This window comes from Papio anubis, chromosome X (genome assembly GCF_008728515.1).
Source record: "Papio anubis isolate 15944 chromosome X, Panubis1.0, whole genome shotgun sequence".
NCBI lineage: Eukaryota > Metazoa > Chordata > Mammalia > Primates > Cercopithecidae > Papio > Papio anubis.
In genome coordinates, this window is record NC_044996.1 from 44,902,352 (window position 1) to 44,923,103 (window position 20,752).

The 20,752-nt window shown below is 35.3% G+C and overlaps 1 protein-coding gene across 4 annotated transcripts in view; it reads right to left on the minus strand.

Annotated features, from left to right (window-relative positions):
* Positions 1-20,752, minus strand: part of COL4A5 (collagen type IV alpha 5 chain) — a 270,185-nt gene that overhangs the window by 128,996 nt on the left and 120,437 nt on the right. For all 4 annotated transcript variants that reach the window (XM_031660975.1, XM_031660978.1, XM_031660977.1 and 1 more), the window contains exons 5-18: positions 20,389-20,433; positions 15,624-15,668; positions 15,476-15,538; positions 12,910-12,963; positions 12,539-12,565; positions 10,739-10,819; positions 8,401-8,463; positions 6,400-6,435; positions 6,269-6,310; positions 6,007-6,099; positions 3,837-3,890; positions 3,684-3,740; positions 3,380-3,424; positions 1,267-1,320 (exon numbers count right to left, since the gene is read on the minus strand). In XM_031660975.1, the coding sequence (XP_031516835.1) occupies positions 1,267-1,320; positions 3,380-3,424; positions 3,684-3,740; positions 3,837-3,890; positions 6,007-6,099; positions 6,269-6,310; positions 6,400-6,435; positions 8,401-8,463; positions 10,739-10,819; positions 12,539-12,565; positions 12,910-12,963; positions 15,476-15,538; positions 15,624-15,668; positions 20,389-20,433 (759 nt within the window). The remainder of the gene's footprint in view (positions 1-1,266; positions 1,321-3,379; positions 3,425-3,683; positions 3,741-3,836; positions 3,891-6,006; positions 6,100-6,268; positions 6,311-6,399; positions 6,436-8,400; positions 8,464-10,738; positions 10,820-12,538; positions 12,566-12,909; positions 12,964-15,475; positions 15,539-15,623; positions 15,669-20,388; positions 20,434-20,752) is intronic.

Genomic DNA, 20,752 nt, shown 5'->3' on the forward strand with positions numbered 1-20,752 from the left:
CAAGGACATAAATGTAGTGTCATTTCTATTAGTGACAGATATTTCAGATGCGATAGACTTAACTATCATCAATAATAGCTAGTAACTCTGAATTGCTTTTGTGAGCTTGCTCTTGGAAGCTAATGAAAGACAAGTTCAGATAGAACTTTTATCGTTGATTAGTAGCTATAACAGCATGGAAAAAACACAACATTCAATATTCAAATGTTACTCTACTACTGGCCAAGACACAAGGATGATCTTTTTCATACTTCTATTCTGACTCTAGTCTTGTTCATAGAAGCCATCCATCTATATACAAATACTACTTGACAAAAAACCATTTTATCTGAGTATTTCCTACCTCCCTTTATGCTAATTGTGCCTTTTAAGCCATGCTAGAACTTAGACCTAATTTAGAAATAAACCACCATTAAAATATGTGCCTTCTGCCTACATTCAAGTTTGTAAGGCCTTTCCTTCCTTGCCTGAAAAACAAAAAAGCTTTCAGTTTTTGATACAAAGCAATTAAAGACAAGAGGGATTGGAGTACTGGTTATTTTGTGACCTGCTAAAACTCTGGTAATTGTGTGCTTCATACAATGTTTCAAAGTCATTTGAAAAACAGGTAACTAAATAATTGACCTCAGTCAGGCTGCATTGGCCCAGTAGGGGGGAAAAACAACAAAGAATTAGCCACAGACAGGCGCCTGTAGTCCCAGCTACTCGGGAGGCTGAGGCGGGAGAATGGCGTAAACCCGGGAGGCGGAGCTTGCAGTGAGCTGTGATCCGGCCACTGCACTCCAGCCTGGGAGACAGAGCGAAACTCCGTCTCCAAAAAAAAAAAAAAAAAAAAGAATTAGCCACAGACTTACAGACAATAATTGCATACAGAATGGAAATGTTTAGTGGCGACGTTCTACATTCACAGCTATAAGCCTTTTTCGTAAGAGGACCTCACTAAAATAGTGCTGAATTCTCTTTGCGGAAAAAAAAGCTTTGCCGACACATGCTCAAAGTAAAGGCAATGACTTTTCACAGTGGAGATGCTAAAGTTAAACAATGCTTAATGTATTTCTGCAACATGGACTGTGATTTATGGCAATGGAAGAAAATTTAGCAAGTGTGGTATAAAAGAAAAATGAGCAAAAGATGAATAAAGAAGGAATATTTTGAATATAAAAGCTGGTTATGTAGACGTTTTCCATTTATAATTCAAGCTTGAGAGAAGAAAAGGATTATTTTAGCTAGACTAAACCAGTCACTTCAAAGTATTAAAATTCTTACCTTTTCACCATCCCTTCCGGGTTCACCAGGGTAACCAGGATCACCAGGCAAACCCTTTAAAAAATAGCGGATAGGGTGACATGAGCACAAATGGTGGGGTTAGGAAATCTCCAAAAATTGTCTTCTCCATAGAAGCAATGAGAATAGTGGCAAAAATGGTCACTCAGAATTAACTTTCATAACTTAACCAAAGCTTGCAACAATTCAAGGAGTGTTTCTCAGAAAATAAATAAATAAATAAATGCTGAATCTTGTGAGAACTCAGAGCTTTGTGGCATTTTAACTTGCTCTATTCCCACCACCTCTCCTCACAATCAAGGTGAAAACCAGCAGCCTAGCAGCAACTGGAGAGGAAAGAACAGGGCTGGAGCTCCTTCAAAGCCCCATTTCCAGAGAATTATCATTATTTGATCTGTCTGGTGGTTCAAAAGAAGACTATTTGCAAGGCTGCCTTTATTTGACCCAACTTGGGCTCTCCCAGTGCAAACAGAGAACAAGAGAACAGCCTCCCTACCGCCCAACCCCCATTTGTTGAAAACACTAAGAGGCAATTGTTGAATATCACAGCTGCCTGAATCAAGACAAAGACCAATTGTTCCAAAAGAAGCCAGGAACTGAGGCCCTGAATTTACCTCTTGATATTTTATAATATAAAATATTTTTGAACTAGAGATTGTAAATTGAGGATTGCCTGTTTAGTAAAATATCCTGAAACCAATTTATCTGAATTTAGTAATTCTAACCTATCTTGTTAAGAATTATCCTTTTCCCATGGAATAACTTACAAATTTCATCAAATATTCTCTCTGTCCTTGAAAAACTCTTGCCTACTGTGGATACTCTTGATACTGAAGCTGCTTGAAATAATGTTTTTGGAATTACATATTTTATTTCCCATGCCCCTTTTTGGTAGTAAGTAGAAATATTACCTGTCAAAACTTTTACTGAAAAAACATGTTCACACACACAGAAAAACTGTATGGGAATATTTATAATAGTTTTATTCATGATGGCCACAACACAGAAACAACCAAAATATCCTTCAATGGGTAAATGGATAAACAAACCATGGTATATTCAAATTATCAAATACTACTCAGCAATAAAAAAATGAACTGATACACAATTCAATGTATTATGCTATGTGAAAGGATCCTGATTCAAAAGGCTATATACAAAATGATCCAATGTATCTGACATTTGGAAATAGGCAAAATTAAAGAGACTGACAAAAGATCAGTTGTTGCAAGGAGGTTGGGATGGGGAATAGGGAGGAGATAACTACAAAAGAGCATGAGGGAACTTTTGAAGGTGATGGAAGTGTTCTTGATTATGGTGGTGGTGACACAACTGTATGTGTTTGTCAAAACACAGAACTGTAGCCAGGCGCGGTGGCTCAAGCCTGTAATCCCAGCACTTTGGGAGGCCAAGACGGGTGGATCACGAGGTCAGGAGATCAAGACCATCCTGGCTAACACGGTGAAACCCCGTCTCTACTAAAAAAATACAACTAGCCGGGCGAGGTGGCGGGCGCCTGTAGTCCCAGCTACTCCGGAGGCTGAGGCAGGAGAATGGCGTGGACCTGGGAGGCGGAGCTTGCAGTGAGCTGAGATCCGGCCACTGCACTCCAGCCTGGGCTACAGAGCAAGACTCTGTCTCAAAAAAAACAAAAAAACAAAAAAACAAAAAAACACAGAACTGTAAATTAAAAATAGTTCCTTTTACTATATGTAAATTATATCTCAATAAGTCTGACTTTAAAAAATAGATGAACCTCAAATTTATATTTGGTGTAATTGGATTGTTTGTAATGCAAAGGATAAACGCTTGAGGGGAAGAATACCCCATTCTCCATGATGTGCTTATTTCACATTGCATATGTGTATCAAAACATCTCATGTACCTCATAAATAAATATATACACCTACTATGGACTCACAAACATTTTTAAAAATTGAAAATTATATTCAAAAGACAAAGACTGGATAATTTCAATTCATTTAAACTATTTCCAGACCCCACACTCTTTGTCATACTCTTTCTCTACCACCATATGTTATACCAACATATAAATGTCTCCAGTTTTGCAGGGGGAAGAACCTTAGCTACTCACAGGAATTCCTGGTTGGCCGTTTTCTCCATCTTTGCCTGGTTTACCCTACACGATACAAAGAAATGATAGAGCAACAACATACATTTGTTAGTTAGGAAGTATAAAGTTAAAGAATATAACAAGCTTTATTACTGGCTTGGACTATATTAAGTAGACTTTTTAGACATCAACATTATAATGTCAGTAGTGATATTTTGAAACAATGGAAGTAAGATGTAGGAAGAAAGAATAAAATCACACACACACACACACACACACACATTTAGAATTTTTTGCAAAGAATATTAGCAGTTACATCACTTACTCTTTTGCCTGGCTCTCCTTGCTCACCCTTCTCACCTTTCTCACCACCTGGGGGACCCTGTACACATAAAAATAGTTTCACATTGGTTCATAGAGTATTGTGTACCAATGCCAATTTACATTAAATGATGCTAAAGCACTTTAGGTTACTTACTGGAGGACCACGTATCCCTGGAGGTCCAGGAGGCCCTCGGTCACCAGGAAGTCCCTATTTAGTAGTAGGGGAAAGGAAGTCAATGTTAATACTGGAACATGCTTTTCATTCTAAGCACTAGCACTAGCTAGAAGCATTTTTAATAAACTGAACCACAGCTACATCTGTGTTGCAGCAACATGGTTAGAGCTGGAGGCCATAATCCTAAGTGAATTAATGCATGAACAAAACATCAAATACCACATGGTCTCATTGGGGGCACAAGGACATAAAGATGGCAACAACAGACACTGGGGACTACTAAGAGTAGAGGGAGGCAGGTAATACTTGTAAAACTAACTTCTGAGTACTATGTTCACTACCTGGCTGATGGGATCTGTACCCCAAACCTCAGCATCATACAATATACCCATGTGACAAACCTGTACATGTACCCCCTGTATATATAATAAAGGTAGAAATTTTTTAAACAATAAAATAAAATGAAAATAAATCTCCCTCTAAAAAAATTAAACTGAACTGTATACTCATGTAGTATAACCAAAGATAATAGGGTGTTTCTAATTTAAGGTTGAAATATTCTAAGCAAAATTAACTAGAGCTATCTTTGCTCATTTCAGTTAATTTCTTGTCTATATACAAGCCAAGATTTGAGGTAAATAACAAGGCAACACTTAAAATGAAAAAATGACAATTTTTTATTCTTATAAAATATTTTATACAAAGTAAGAATACCTAAAACAAGGAGATTTTGGGGTCAAATGGCATACATATATTTTGGCAGATAATTAAATGGCCAAAGTCATATTGATGGTAGAGTTTCAATACAACTTTTCCTTTATTCTTAACTTTCTTATTCACATTTAAGAGAAACAAAAATGCATACATTCTGTTTGTTTAAGTGTGGGCCAGTATGCTTTAAAAATATATCTAATTTCCCTCATCTACTCTAGCAAAAGCAGGGTATCAGATAATTATTTCTAAACACAGCAAAGGCTTATAGAGTAACATTATCTTTCTCCTTGCATATCGGTGAAATGTAGAGAACACTGTCATCATTCTGACTTACCATAACCTAATTTTATACATGAATGGATTCTTCAAATAGCCAAAAATGGAAATAACCCAAATGCCCATCAACTGATTAATAAATGGATAAACAAAATGTAGACTATTTACACAATGAAATATTATTCAGCCATAAAAAGGAATGAAGCACTGATATGTGCTGCAAAATGATTTAACAAGAAAACACTATGCTAAGTAAAAGAAGCCAGACACAGAAGATCACATATTATATGATTCCATTTATATGAAATATCCAGAATAGAGAAATTTACAGAGCCAAGAAGTAGATTAGTGATTACCTAGGGCTGGTCAATTTGGGGAGAAATAGGGAGTACAGCTAACATAGGTATGGAGATTTTTTTAAGGAAGCCTAAAAATTTTCTAAAGTTAGATTGCACGGATAGTTTCACTACCCTGTGAATACACTAAAAAAATTGAATTGTACACTTTAAATGGGTGGATTCTATGTATGTAAACTGTATCTTGATAAAGTTATTTTAAAAATTTAATGATCTCAGCCAGGCGTGGTGGCTCACGCCTGGAATCCCAGCACTTTGGGAGCCTGAGGCAGGTGGATCACGAGGTCAGGAGTTCAAGACCAGCCTGGCCAACATGGTGAAACCCCATCTGTACTAAAAATACAAAAATTAGCAGGGTGCGGTGGTGGCACCTGTAATCCTAGCTACTAGGGAGGCTGAGGCAGGAGAATCGCTTGAACCTAGGAGGCAGAGGTTGCAGTGAGCCAAGATCATGCCATTGCACTCCAGCCTGGGTGACAAGAGCAAGACTCAGTCTCAAAAAAATAATAATAATAATCTCAGATCCTTGTTATTTAAAAAAATAACCTGATATATAACCACATTTCAGCTTATAATGCATTTTAATGGAATGCCACTTACATATAAATATTATTTTTAACTTTTTATCATTTTATTTTTTCAGATTTATTGAGGTATAAATGACTAATTAAAAACTGTATATATCTAAGGTGTAAACAATGTGATGTTTTGATATACATATACATTGTGAAGTGGTTACCACCATCAAACTAATTAACATATCCATAGCAAGATTTTCATTGACTTCCTCCCTACTTACTCACCTGATCTCCTTTCTGAAACTCTACATCAATTGGTCTTTTCTGTTCACTGATCTGCCCAGGTGGCCCAGGTGGGCCCTGAAGACCTTGCTCACCCTGTTTGCAAGACAAAATAAGGCAGTGATATTTCATAACCACCACAGACAATAATATGACATGTAAGATAAGATAACTGCAAGAAGCAAGAGAAAGAAAGAAGGCAGTTCAAATGACTACAAAAAGAGAAAGCTGAGGGCTGAATAACCAACTCTCTTTCTTTACTCACCTTTTCACCTTTGGGTCCCTGGAAATTTAAGCCCATATTCCCCTGGAAAGAGAAGTTTCCATTTAAAAATCTCACTGACAGTAAGAAAAGAATACACACCAAATAAAAGATAATAAGAAAAAGAAAATTACCTTTGGTCCTGGAAGTCCTGGTGGACCAGGAGGGCCCTATGAAGAGAAGAAAAAAGAGAAAATAAAATGTTATATTAATAAGTTAATTTTAAAAGTTACTTAGTTTCAGAAAGAGTAAGGTGTGAAAAAGCACATCAAAATAGTATTTTCTTGTCTGTTTTCATTTTAGTCAGAGACACACGTTTTAACTGATTAAAATGAGTTAGATGAATGTGAGTACCTCTGATGACAGAACAGAAATGGGCAAGAGAAAAAAACTGGGATGGGCAGAGGTAGACAGGTAGCCCCAGTGTCAAAAATCAATTCAAAAGTTAATCTCAACAGCCCATCAAATTTTTCACATCAGAATTATAGGTAAATTTAGGTACCATAACGCAATTAACTATCAAGTTCCAAAAACCATGTGTTATTTTTTAAAATCCAGTTTGATTTTTATACAATCTGACTTTGTGTATTTGAGAATGTTTCAAGGTTTGAAAAATTAAATAGGCACCTTTCTGCTCAAGTATGTTGCCTCTTAACCTCAATGGGCCTATTTATTTATATATTGTATCTTGGTGACATTTCTTTCGTTGTTTTTTTTTTTTTTTTTTTTTTTGTGAGACGGAGTTTCCCTCTTGTTGCCCAGGCTGGAGTGCAATGGAACGATCTCAGCTCACCACAACCTCCGCCTCCTGGGTTCAAGTGATTCTCCTGTCTCAGCCTCCCGAGTAGCTGGAATTACAGGCATGCACCACCAAGCCTGGCTAATTTTTTGTATTTTTAGTAGAGACAAGGTTTCTCCATATTGGTCAGGCTGATCTCGAACTCCCAACCTCAGGTGATCCACCCGCCTTAGCCTTCCAAAGTGCTGGGATTACAGGCATGACCTACCGCACCCGGCCTCTTGGTGGCATTTCTAAGATTTGGCTTCACCTGTTGAATTAGGGTTAATTCAAGGAATATCCAGAAATGTAAAGTGAATCGGTTAAGTGGCCACAATGGTTCAGGAAATTCAAGGTGTAACAACATACTCAAGGGGCACCAATGTTCCAACAGCAGAATTAGGAAAAAGTGTAAAAGTCCATAGTTTCATGCTTTGCATGAAGTCTACAACTAAAACAAACTGAAGGGTTTTGTAATCTTCCCCCAAAAAGTTATAGGAAAGCAGAAATCACAATCTTTTCGGGTAGATTCCTCTAGTATTTATCAAACATTATTTCCTTCATTCAAAAGTGCAGGACCAATTGTCACAAACAAAAATGTACAATCTATACAGGTATAATGAAAACTGTCACTTAAATATATGGTAGATGAGAGATAGAGTGGCACATGAGAAATTACTTCTACTCAAATACAATTTTCTTGGCCTTTTAAGAGGGCAACAGCAAAGTTGTAAGTCCAAAACATGACTTGAATGAAATCTAAGTATTGCAGAAGTAAAAATACTTAGAATTTACAAGGATAGAAAATAAGAGTGACTATAGAGGTAGTAAAGTAAGAGAATCGGTTACACATTCAGGATCTGTAGAAGTTTTGCGGGTATAAAAACCTGTGACCAATTGCATAGTGATCGCTCCCCTCACCAATTCTACTGTTTTGTCCCATGCGCCTAAGAAATGAAAGCCAATATTTTTTATGAAGCCCTGCTTTTGTTCTTCTTAAACAAAAAATTGCAGTTTGAAGAAACATGTTTCATCAAGTGATTAGAAAACTGCCTTAAAAGACTTTCTGAAATGGCCAGAATTGACTTCAACACTGATACATCAAGAAGCAACCAACAAAATATTTCATCATAAATCTTTCCTTTTATATACCTCATTTTTCCATCTATAAAATGGAGCCATTACTTAGAATGCATATTATTCACCACATCATTGTAAAGTCACCTTTAAATAAGAAAATTATAAATTAGGAATGTTGAGAATGCATTATGTTTTCAAGTATTATAAATAATATTAATATTCATGAAAGAAGTCAGAAAGGAAAGGGAGAGAAATTAAATTAAAGAAGAGAGCTTACCATCAAACCTGGTGGTCCTGGGGGACCAATTGGCCCTGGTATACCAGTGGGACCAGGTAGGCCCTGTTATAAAGTGAGTAAAGAAAATGATGAAAATAAAAAACAAAAAAACTAAAAAAACAAGCCCTTCATTGTATTTTTTTTTTTGGAGACAAAGTCTCACTCGTGTTGCCCAGGCTGGAGTGCAATGGCATGATCTCGGCTCACTGCAACCTCCGCCTCCTGGGTTCAAGTGATTCTCCTGCCTCAGCCTCCTGAGTAGCTGAGATTACAGGCACCTGCCACCACGCCTGGCTAATTATCGTATTTTTAGTAGAGACGGGGTTTCACCATGTTGGCCAGACTGCTCTCGATATCATGACTCGGTCTCCCAAAGTGCTGGGATTACAGGCGTGAGCCACTGTGCCCGGCCCCCTCATTGTATCTTACAAAGAACTAAATGGATGAAATTTAGACTTCATTTAAACTTCAGTTGTCACTGGAATTCTGCTCTACAATTTTATCATTCAGCAATATTCTAAGTGAAATTTTAAAATGCATAGGGATAAAAGGATTAAGTAGTTATAAGAAAACTTGTGGTTTAAAGTGGTAAATAAATATAAGACAAATAATAAGGAAAATTTACAAAATAAATTGATAAAGGTATGCATTTAGTTGGGGCTTTTATGCTATAAATGAGAAGGGAAAGGCTAGTACTTTCAAGATAGCTTCTCTAATTTAAAAATAGATAAGATTAAAGACAGAGGGAAATAAGAATAACTGGGATAAATTATAAGAGAATGATACAAGTGTTATGGAATAATTTGGCATGTTAAAAACTGAAAATTTGGCCTACAATCTAGCAATTCTATAGTTAGATATAAATCATGGATTTTTTGGTAATGAAAAAATTGTGGGCTTGGCACAGAGGCTCACACCTGTAATCCTAACTAATACTTTGGGAGGCCTAAACAGGAGGATCACTTGAGCTCAGATATTTGAGACCAGCCTTGGAAACATGGTGAGACCTTGTCTCCACGAAAAATTTTAAAAAGTAGCCAGGTGTGGTGATGTGCACCTGTAGTCCCAGCTACTCAGGAAGCTGAGGTGGGAGGATTGCTTAAGCCCAGGAGGTCGAGACTGCAGTGAGCCATGATCATGCCACTGCACTCCTTTCTGGGCAAGATGCTATCTCAAAACAACAACAACAACAACAAACACCACATAAAACAAAAAATACCAAATTGTAGTATGTTCACAAATGGAAAGTTATATGAAAGTGAAACTGAGTGAACTAAAGCCATATCCAATAATATGGATGAATCTTAGCATATCAAGTAGAAAAAGTAAGTTGCAGAAAACTACATAAATATTACATTATTTTATAAAGCAAAACTAAATATTCTATTACTTAGAAATATATGCATATATAATAAAGCTATTTTTAAGGCACAGTGGAAAACTCAGGAGGGTAGCTATGTCTTGGGGCAAAGCAGAAGGATTTGGTTACCAAGGGACACACAGGTTGATTAAAAATCATTTGTAATTTTCTAGCTCTTAAATGTTGTTCACTTTATAGTTATGCTTCATAACATACGTATATTTTGCATGTATTCTGTTGTATTTTCAAATATTACTTCATAACAATTTATAAAATATAAAGGGCAAGATTGAGTGAATTTTAAAAACTGTGGATGGGTGATATCAAGTAAGAAATGAGAAGGTAGCTAATGAAAAAAGTCCCCAGTCTTGTATCTTAGTGATAAACTACCAGAAAGTTTTGATTTTTTATTTTGGGCAAAGGAATCAATTATCATGAAATATAAACCCTGAGAAATTGACCTCCTAATCTACATTCGAAAGTTACTGCTCTCTCTATGCATGTTTTCTACAGGCTAAAATTTTTTTCTTAAGATTACATTTGATGTTCACTATGCATAAACTGTATTCCTTCAGCCTTCAAAATATGTTCATATGTTATGCATAACTGATAGTGTTACAAATGATATATTTTAATATATTCAATGGGACACCCATACTTTTTATTTTTAATTAGGTCTTTTGTAAATGTACAAAAGACCCTACTGCTCTCCACAGTACAAGAATAAGAATATAGAACCCTATTTCTGCTGCCAATCCCCAAAAAACTGGATAGAAAAGCAAAAGAATGAAGCAGATGTTGTTAAAATTCTCCCTGGTCCAGATTGCTTTTATTTTCAGGTAGAAAGTACATGTAATGTCTAATAAACATCTGATGATAATTTTTACGACAAAAACAGAGAGTACTAAAGGTTGAGGGATTGTTGTAATCTTTTGGTTTAATCAATATAGCAAAAAAAGAAAATCACCGGATACTTACTTGTATTCCAGGAGGACCTGGATATCCTGGATTACCCTTTGGTCCTGGCAGTGATGACATAATTATACTACCTGGTTCACCCTAAAAGAAGCCATCAATGGAAGTTCTAAGACACAGTTATTATACATGAAAACCAGCAAACCACAAAAATGATCTGAAGATTCAATTTGTAACAGAGATGTACTAAAAGATTAGGCCATCTCAGTAATAAAAAACTTTTAAAGGAAAATGAGGAAGTGGCCAGAGTACACTGAAGAACAGTAGATTTATTAAGAGTGTAGTACCTTCAGTTACTCGTAAAAAATACGTAGTAAATATTAAGTATTTGCCAACAACTGTGGTAGGTTCTGGGTAATCAGTAATAGAGAAGATAAACAAGGCCTCTGTTCTCATAAAGCTAACAATATAATGGGAAAATACAGACCCTAATATGTAAAAATATAAGATGACAACATCAAGGGCTGCGAATATTAAGGGCTATGAAGAAAAATACGTGGTACAATAATTGAAAAAAAAACTAGTGGAGAAAATTACTTTAGTTTGGGTAGTCAAAGAAGGGCAATCTGTGAAGGTAACATTCAGCCTGAGACTTGAAGGATAGTGAGTCATTCAGGTAAAGACAGGAGGAAGAATATTAGGCAAAGTAAACCATATACACGAAAGACTCCAAAAGCAAAACGTTTGGCATATCCCAATAACTAAATGCAGACTGATGTGGTCAGTGAGCTAAAGGATAAGTTTAGTGGTTTAAGATAAGGCTGTCAATGTAGGCAAGGACCAGAGCATGCAGTTCTTACAAACAATGGACTTTACCTTAGATACACAGTAGAAAGTCCTTGAAGATTTATAAGCAGGGAGATTAAATTATCAATTAACACTTTAAAAATATCATTCTTGGTTGCTTTGTAAAGAATAAAACAGGAGGGGAGGTAAGGATGGAGCAGTAGTGAAAAAAAGAGACTAGATAAGAGGTTATTGCAGTAATCAAGATGAGACATTATGACTAACGTGGTAATAGTGGAAATGAGAAAAGTGGATGAATTTAAGATGCCTTTTATAGGCACACTTAGTGTTTAGTGATGGAATTGAATGAGGAGGTGTGTGAAAGAATGGAAAATATAAATGTTAACTTCCGGGTTTTGAGATCATGTAAAAGTGTACATAACATATAGAGATGTAAATCTGAGATACGAGGAGCCAGAGGGAGGAGCAGGTTTATTTTGTGGGTGGGTTTACTTGGAACATGTGGAGATGTCAGAGAGGCTGATGAATACACATAGCTAACTCAGAAGAAAAGTCTGATTTGGTGTTCAGTAACTAGACAGTAATCAATAATATGGGCATTAGTAATATTTCTGGGAAGAAGGAGTACAGACTGTGACCTGATGCTTGATGGGCATAAAAGAATGAGCTTACATAAAAGACTGCAGAATAACCAGAGGTGCAGAAGAAAAATCAGGAAAGGACAGTGTAACAGAAGCCAGGGAAAAAAATAATTCTACAGAGAGTAGGTGGTCAACTGTATCAAAGTGTAAGAAGATAAAGACTTAAAGTGTCAGAAAAGAAACTCAAGTCTAATATACACATTTTCAAGTGTATCAGCACATACAAGGTACTTAAAGCCATGGGAACACAGGAGACTACTTGTAAGTTTACAAGCTTACAAGCTTGTAAGTTTATACCTGCACAACTTCTAAAACATCAATTTTAAGACAGAAGTTTGAGTCATTATCCTATTGAAGTTGCGGGCTATCCTAATATTTTATTCAAAACATTCGTTCCCCAGGATGAGATGCTTACCTTCATACCTGGGATCCCAGGGGGTCCCTATTATTAAAAAGAAAAAGGATTATTTTATATGTATGAGAGAGAAACAAGTCAATTACAGAATGCTTTTTAAATAGAGTATAAACTGAGTAGACTGCTGTAGCATCATTTCTGAATAGGATATATCTTAGGATACTTAGAGGTGACATTTATATACATATAAAATTCTTGCTTTTGCCTAGCAGAAAGCTATATTACCAACTTCTTTTTGAAACATTTTCCTCTAGTTTATTACTTTAAAATGTATTACTTTGTTCCACATGAATGCACTGGGCTTTCTCACTACATGTCTGCTTCTTTTGTTAATTCCTGTGTTCATCATAATCCCAAATTTTATAACTTACTGGAGGACCCTGTAAACCGGGAAAACCGGGACTGCCTGGAAATCCACGTTCTCCCTAGAAGGAGTTAAAAATAAAGAGCATGGAGGAACAAGAAACAAAGAATAACTATACCATCAAGATATGACTTCTTGAAAAGATTTCTGTAAAAGCCATTTTGAAACATACCAGATTGCCAAAAAGTTCATTAGCCTTCACTTTCCAATTACTTCAATATCAACTATCCATATCAATTCAACTTTTATCCCAATTCATCCATCCCAATCAGAAGCAAAGAAAAAAAATCATCCACCTCAGTTCTTTTCTTCCAACAAAGACATTTTGAGACAATCACGCCACAAATTCCTATCATCACATTTAATAGTTAATGATCTGCCCCAATTTCCTGCCCATGTGTTATATAGATTCTTACTTTAACTGCTCTATTACATTTTTCTTTTATCGTAAACGTTTTGTAAAGGGGAAAAGATGGTAAGAAAGAAGGCCATTAATATCACCAAGAGGACAATAATAGCAATAGTTTTAGCAATTGCAGGTCATTATGTTTTCTAGGCACCCAGTACTAATATGGACACTTGGTTTAGAAAACAAAAGCTGAAATTGTTGAAGAACATCAAAGCAACCTCATTTCAAATACCTATACGCCATGGTAATCCTAGAAACAACTTCATCAGAAGGTTTGAAAGAATAAAATTACTACTGTTGTGTCTTTGTGAGTCCAATACCCTTCTCTCCACCTTGTTGCACATGGGAAAAGTAGGTCCCGAGAGAAAGGAAGTGGCCTAGACATCAAGTTTAAAAGAGAGAAAAAGAAAAAAACCTATATATTGTGGCTCCAACTTTAAAGTTCATTCTTTTACTTACATAGTAAGAAATGTAAGAAAAGCATTCAGACTTAAAATATACATAATAAAACAATTTAATTTGTTTAAAGTTTGTTACTCACATAATTGGAAGCCTGAAACACAAGTTAATCAATGCTCCCTTTAATCATATAGCACACTGTCCTGATTATAGATACACTGGGCCTTCAAATTTGAAACTTTGGCTAGTGATCTGTTTGTTGCTTAAAGCACACTGGCAAAAATAAGTAAGTATATAAAAATAAACAAATAACCAGACAAGGCACAAAAATTTAGTCCAATTTAACATGAAATGTATCAGGTAAACTAACTCCACATTGGTCTTATTACTTTAAGGTTGCCCTAGCTAAAATGAAGAACATGATTGGTCCTCACAAATCCCAAATTTAAAAAATTATTATTAACAAGGGTTACATTGACCTGAAGAAATATTGGAGATGAAAAGAACTGTACTGCCTCAAGTATATAGTACAGTAATTATCACAAAATATGGCCATTGTAATGCAAAATAGTTTGTTCGAGTTATTTTTAAAATATGCCCCATATAAAATCTGACATATGCCATTAGTTAGAAAGATCTGGCCAGGCGCAGTGGCTCACACCTGTAGTCCCAGCACTTTGAGAGGTCAAGGCGGGTGGATCAAGAGGTCAGGAGTTCGAGACCAGCCTGACCAACATGGTGAAATCGCATCTCTACTAAAAATACCAAAAAAATTAGTTGGGCATTGTGACACATGCCTGTAATCCCAGCTGCTCAGGAAGCTGAGGCAGGAGAATCACTTGAATCCGGGAGGCAGAGGTTGCAGTGAGCCAAGATCATGCCATTGCACTCCAGCATAGGCAACAGAGCAAGACTCCGTCTCAAAAAACAAAACAAAACGAAACAAAGAAAGAAGGATCTAAGGTATTTTATGAATAGTTTTACAGAATATTGTGTGAAAAACAGAAAATGCCAAAAGAAAATACAGAGAATAACAATATATTGCATTAACCTAAAGGAAAAGGAGAAAGGGGAGGGAATAAGAATTGGTTATAATATGTAAGCTTACAAAAAAAGCAAAATTTCCTCATTTTTTCTTGCTATCTATTACTTTATATTCAATCCAACAGTTGACTAAAGAGAAGAAACATTGGATCAGAAAAAAAAAGTTTGCTGTATCTAAAGTTAGGTTATTTAAAATTGTTAAACGTATCATCTTTGCCGATGAAGAAGTTTCAGGTTTCATACTGACGGTTTATAGTAAAAATGGATGTGCTGCATTACATATAATTTTTTAAGATTTTTCTTAAGGAAGTTATTTGGTGTTTTAAAAAAACTTAAAAACATGAAATATTTGAAAACATAAATTGTACCTAGGTTTTTAATAATGGCAAAGCAAATGAATGACATTCAGAAGTGTTACTTTCAACAACTGACATAATATTTGAAACATATATGTCCTAATTCTGTTTTAATTCTCATCCTACTTTATGCTAAAGCCAAAAAAGGATTTGGTAAGTAATCTTCAACCCAATGCAACATCCCACCTAATTATAAATGTTTAATGAAATTATTGATAGTTCAATATATAGAAAATTATAGTCAGAGCATACTTTACGTAATATCCTAGACCTGAAGCCTTCTACATTCTTCATATTGATTTCTTTAGGTTTTTAAGTTAATTATTGTCAAGTATACTACCTAAGATTAAGTGGATGGATCTCACCTTGGTTCCATTGCATCCAGGAATACCTTGAGGTCCTGGGGCCCCATCATGGCCTGGCATTCCCTTTGAAAAGCAACACAACACATGTATAATATGTCTTAGATTACTTTTCAAGAGGTTTCAAACTAAAAAGTGAAATGCTACTTACAGGAAGACCTGGTGTCCCTGGAAATCCAGGAAGTCCAGGAGGACCCTATAAGAAGAAATAAAATCCTTAAACTAAATGACAACCAATAACAATAAAATAATATCCTACCTAAGGATATTATGAAAATTATTTTAGAATAGATTTGGAAAAAATGTGTCTCACTATTTATTACCACTCATTGTTCTTTGAAACATTAGAGAAAAATCTCTTATATGTGTTTAAAAGTCTCTTTTATTGAAAACTATAAAAGAAACTTCAATTCGAGGGAGTATTGTCTTCATTGCACTTATTAGGAGGAGGCAAATTCGTGGATGAAATGTCTCTTCTAACAGATAAAGATCTCCCAGGTTTGTGATGAAAAATTAATTCAGCAGGGGATGGGGGAGGAGCAAATATATTGCCCCTGAAGACATTAACAGTGATCACTCCCAAAATTCTTAAATTTCTCTGTCATGATTGGCAAAAATACAAGTTTGACAATATTCTCTGTAGGTGAGGCTATGGTGAAAAAGTATTCTCATATACTGCTAATGAAGATTCAAACGCTGTGGAGGGAAATTTGGAAATATCTAGCAAAGTTACCCATGCATTTGCCTTTTGACCTAGCATTTCACTTCTAAGAATCTATCCTGAAGACACCCTAGAAATTATGAAGCAAAATATGAGAAACAAAGTTAACAACTGCAGCATTCTTATAGCTAAAGTTTAGAAACAATCATATAACCAGTTATAGTTAAAATTAGAAACAACTTGATATGGTTTGGCTGTGTCCCCAACGAAATCTCATCTTGAATTGTAGCTCCCATAATTCCCCCATGTTGTGGGAGGGACCCGGTGGGAGATAATTGAATCATGGGGGTAGTTTCCCCATACTGTTCTTGTGGTAGTAAGTCTCACAAAATCTGATGATTTTATAAGGAGTTTCCCCATTTGTTTGGCTCTCATTTTCTCTTGCCTGCTGCCATGTATGATGTCCCTTTGCTCTTCTTTCATCTTCTGCCATGATTGTGAGGCTTCCTGAGCCATGTGGAACTGTTAGTCTGTTAAACTTCTTTCCTTTATAAATTACCTAGTCTTGGGTATGTCTTTATAAGCAGTGTGAGAACAGACTAATACACAACTCAAATGACCACCAACAGGAACATGACTAAACAAATTATGGCACATTCACATCATGTAAAACTATGATTACTGTGTAAAAACTAATGATTATGATTACCTCTCAAAGGAAGATTAAAACACTAGGGAAATGGCAAGAAAGAAAGGGAAGCATCTCTGACTACACCTTGTCTTATAAAACCACATAGACATTTTAAATAATTTAAAAATTTTTTAAAAGGTAAAAAAGGAAATCATTAAAAATGAAAAATAAATTGGATCCAGTGTACCTATGTTTCAAGTTGTTGACAAAACCATACAGAGAAAAGAATTACTTCAAGTGCCTTTCATCAAACGTGGTGTCTTGACTGTAATTCTTTAGCAAAACTGGTCAATTCAAAGGGGAAAATCCCAGCAAATAAATAATTAATGGCTCTCAAGAATCCTATTATCACTATTAAAATTTAAATTGTCATTTTGTTAAATTATACATTGTTATTTTGAAGCATATTAATAAGAAATTACATTTATGTTATTAGGAATGAACATTTTCACCTCAACAGAGAGAGAGATGAGGGGGAGAGATAATAAGTATACAAAACCTTTCTTAATTTTAAATTGCAATTGGAAGTAAAAATATGAACTCATGTTAATTTTCTCTTAAAAATACATATTTCCACTGAGAAGACATTGAAACAATGACAAATCCAGTAGCAATAAAGACCCGTAACATTCAGACTGTGGTATCTAAATCACATTTTTCACTAAAAAGAACCTGGAATCAGAGATATGGCCCATTTCAGATCTAAAGGGAAAATGCAAAGGATGAGCCTGAAAGAGCTTGCTGTGCCAAAAAGCAAGAAGTTATCAAAGATCAGTGGAGTTTTCTGAAAAGAACACAGGACAGGAGTCAACTTTAAAAGGCTTTCACAGGCAAAAGATGGGACAAACTGGCCTTCAAAAAAATGACTACAATTGATTGAAACACACAAATTCCATGTGTATATGATGAAAACAAAAAGTCAAAGAACTTTCCTTGATGACCACTTGAAGTTTCTGGTGTAGCAACTCATCCTTATTAGAATTCCAGCTAATAAATGAATGATTAATAGAATTTTAAAAATCAGCATCTTGCAAGTCTGAACAAAATAATGACCATCCATGGGTGCCAAATCATTAGTGTAAGTTGACAGGGAAATTTTTGATGGCAGAATCAGGCTAATGTTATCTGAGAATACTGATCAAACCTAACATCAAAAAAAAAAAAAAAAAAAAAAAAAAAAAAAAAAAAGAATAGCCTGATATTCATGCTGCATAAGGTTATTCAATAGTTAGGTTCACAACACTACCTATAAAGTATACTTTTTCCTATTTTCTTTAATGTTATTGCAGTATGATTTACATACAGCAAAATATACCAATCTTAAGTGTACAATTCTGTACTCCCAGAAAGTTGTTTAGTGCCTCTTCCAAGGCAACCTGAAATTTGCAAGAAATATGGGGGACAGAGGAACAATTTAAATGACATCATGAAGAAACAAATCAGCCAAATCCAGAATGTGGAACGCAGTACAATGACCCAGTTTTTCTGATGGCATAATAAAACAAGTTTAATAAACAGCAACCCAAAGCAATACATGGAACTTGCTTGGGTCTAAGTTGAATAAACCATTATAAAAGGACATCTTTCAGACAACTGAGGAAAACTGAATGTGGACTGAACGTCAGAGTACTGAAAAACTATTCCTAATGTTTAAAGGTATGATGATGGTTTAGTTGTTATGTGGTTGTTAGTTAGAGGGGTATGCTGAAGTTTTCATTGGTAGAATGAATGATGCAAGGGATTTACCTTAAAATATTCCAAAAAATAAAGAGGTAAGGTATATGTTAAACAAAACTATCAAAATGTTGTTAATTTTTGAAGCTGGGTGATGAGTTCATGGGGGGTCATTATACTATATGCTTGGTACATTTGTATATTTTTATCAGTTTCCACAATAATGTCTTCAAAATTCTCCATGTCAAGAATTGTCTGTGAGCTGACACCTGAGGATGCAGAAACTATCAGGCCACCTATTCCCAAGAACTGGAGTTCTAGTTGAGGGACATGGAGTATCAAAGCAATCTCAAACACCTGCAATGAGAACTGAGAAAACAGCCAATTCTTTTTAGTCTAAATAGTGCTTAGAATATAGAACATAGTTAATGTTAACTATAGGGATATTAAAAATTATTTTTATTATTATAAAGAGCTTTAATAGTATATTGATATCAATTTTTACAGAAAAATAAAGAATTATGTCTGCTGAAATAAACTAAGGGTTTTGAGTTTCTTCCCTGCTTTTCCAGTACCCTATCCGTATCAGTCATAAGATGCACACAAGGCAAGCTACATGCTTTTAAGAAGTATATAGCAAATATAATATTTTTAATGTTTGTAAAATTTATACATCTACTAAATTTCTGAAGATCAAATGGTTAGCTTTGTCACACATGTAAACATGCTATGTCACCAATTATGTATTTTATTTTCAAATTAGGGAGCTTCATCAATCTATGAACACAGTATTTCAGAGCCCTAAAAGGGACCTTGGAGATTGTTCTGTTTAGCTCTCTAACTTAACAAATGAAGAAGCTGAGGTTCAGAAAATGTGATTTTTTAAAAGCCAGTACTATTTTTTAAACTACAGTTTCCTCTCAGTTGTAAAATACACGGTAAGACATATGTCAACTTAAAAGCTTTTGAGAAAAAATTATACTAAATGTACATTTCAATTTTGAGATGCATCCTTACTTTTCAGAGCCTCAAGACTTGAAAAGTCACGCACGTTAGATTTGAAGAAATGCAGTATTCCAAAATAGTTATTCTTTAATATAGTGGTTTTAACTAAACTTATTCTCTTCCAGATACACAAAAGAATGATAATGTTTATACATGGTACACTAGGAGTATATACAGTCTGAGGTAACCAGCCTTCTGGACCTAGGCTGAGATAATCACACCAGTTAGGAAGTTCTGGTTTAAACCAACTATATGATACAGATTTTTAATTAAACGACAAACTTTAGAATTCAGGACTTTCTTTTTTTTTTTTTTTTTTTTTTTTGAGACGGAGTCTCGCTCTGTCGCCCGGGCTGGAGTGCAGTGGCCGGATCTTGGCTCACTGCAAGCTCCGCCTCCCGGGTTTACGCCATTCTCCTGCCTCAGCCTCCCGTGTAGCTGGGACTACAGGCGCCCGCCACCTCGCCCGGCTAGTTTTTTGTGTTTTTTTAGTAGAGACGGGGTTTCACCGTGTTAGCCTGGATGGTCTTGATCTCCTGACCTCGTGATCCGCCCGTCTCGGCCTCCCAAAGTGCTGGGATTACAGGCTTGAGCCACCGCGCCCGGCCTGAATTCAGGACTTTCATAATTCTCAACCATAAGCTACTTTAAAATCATTTTATATTAAATAGACATATATATATACACACATATATATAATAGCTATCAAAATACTAAAGAAGGGTTAGTTACAGACACATACCAACTCTTAAATGTAATTTTTTGAAGACTGTATTTATCTTCCTGCCTTTTAATATGGGTCTTTTCCAACTGTCTCATAATATTTCATTGTTCTTTATCTGTTTCCACCAACAAAGTATTTGATATAGAGAAAATACTACTTACTCTGATTCCTTTTGGTCCTGGTGGCCCTGGAATTCCATCATCACCCTGAAAAATGCAATATTTTTAGTTTTTTCCTTCAAAAAAAGTCCTCAAATAACTAATTTTCAATTATAAAATAGGAGATTTAAACTACTGTAAACATCTGTGAAAGTTAGTGAAAAACTTATACACCCAAGGAAGAAGCAATTACTATTGAGACTGAAAGCATTGAGGTAAATTGTATGACCCCAAATAAGAAAGGCCTTTATTTCCTGAGAAGGAAATCCCTGACATATGAATGAAACTTTATACCCATAAAGTTAATTATGAACCATACAAGAAAACAAAGATAAAATATTGATACAGTCATTCTCCAAATAATTTA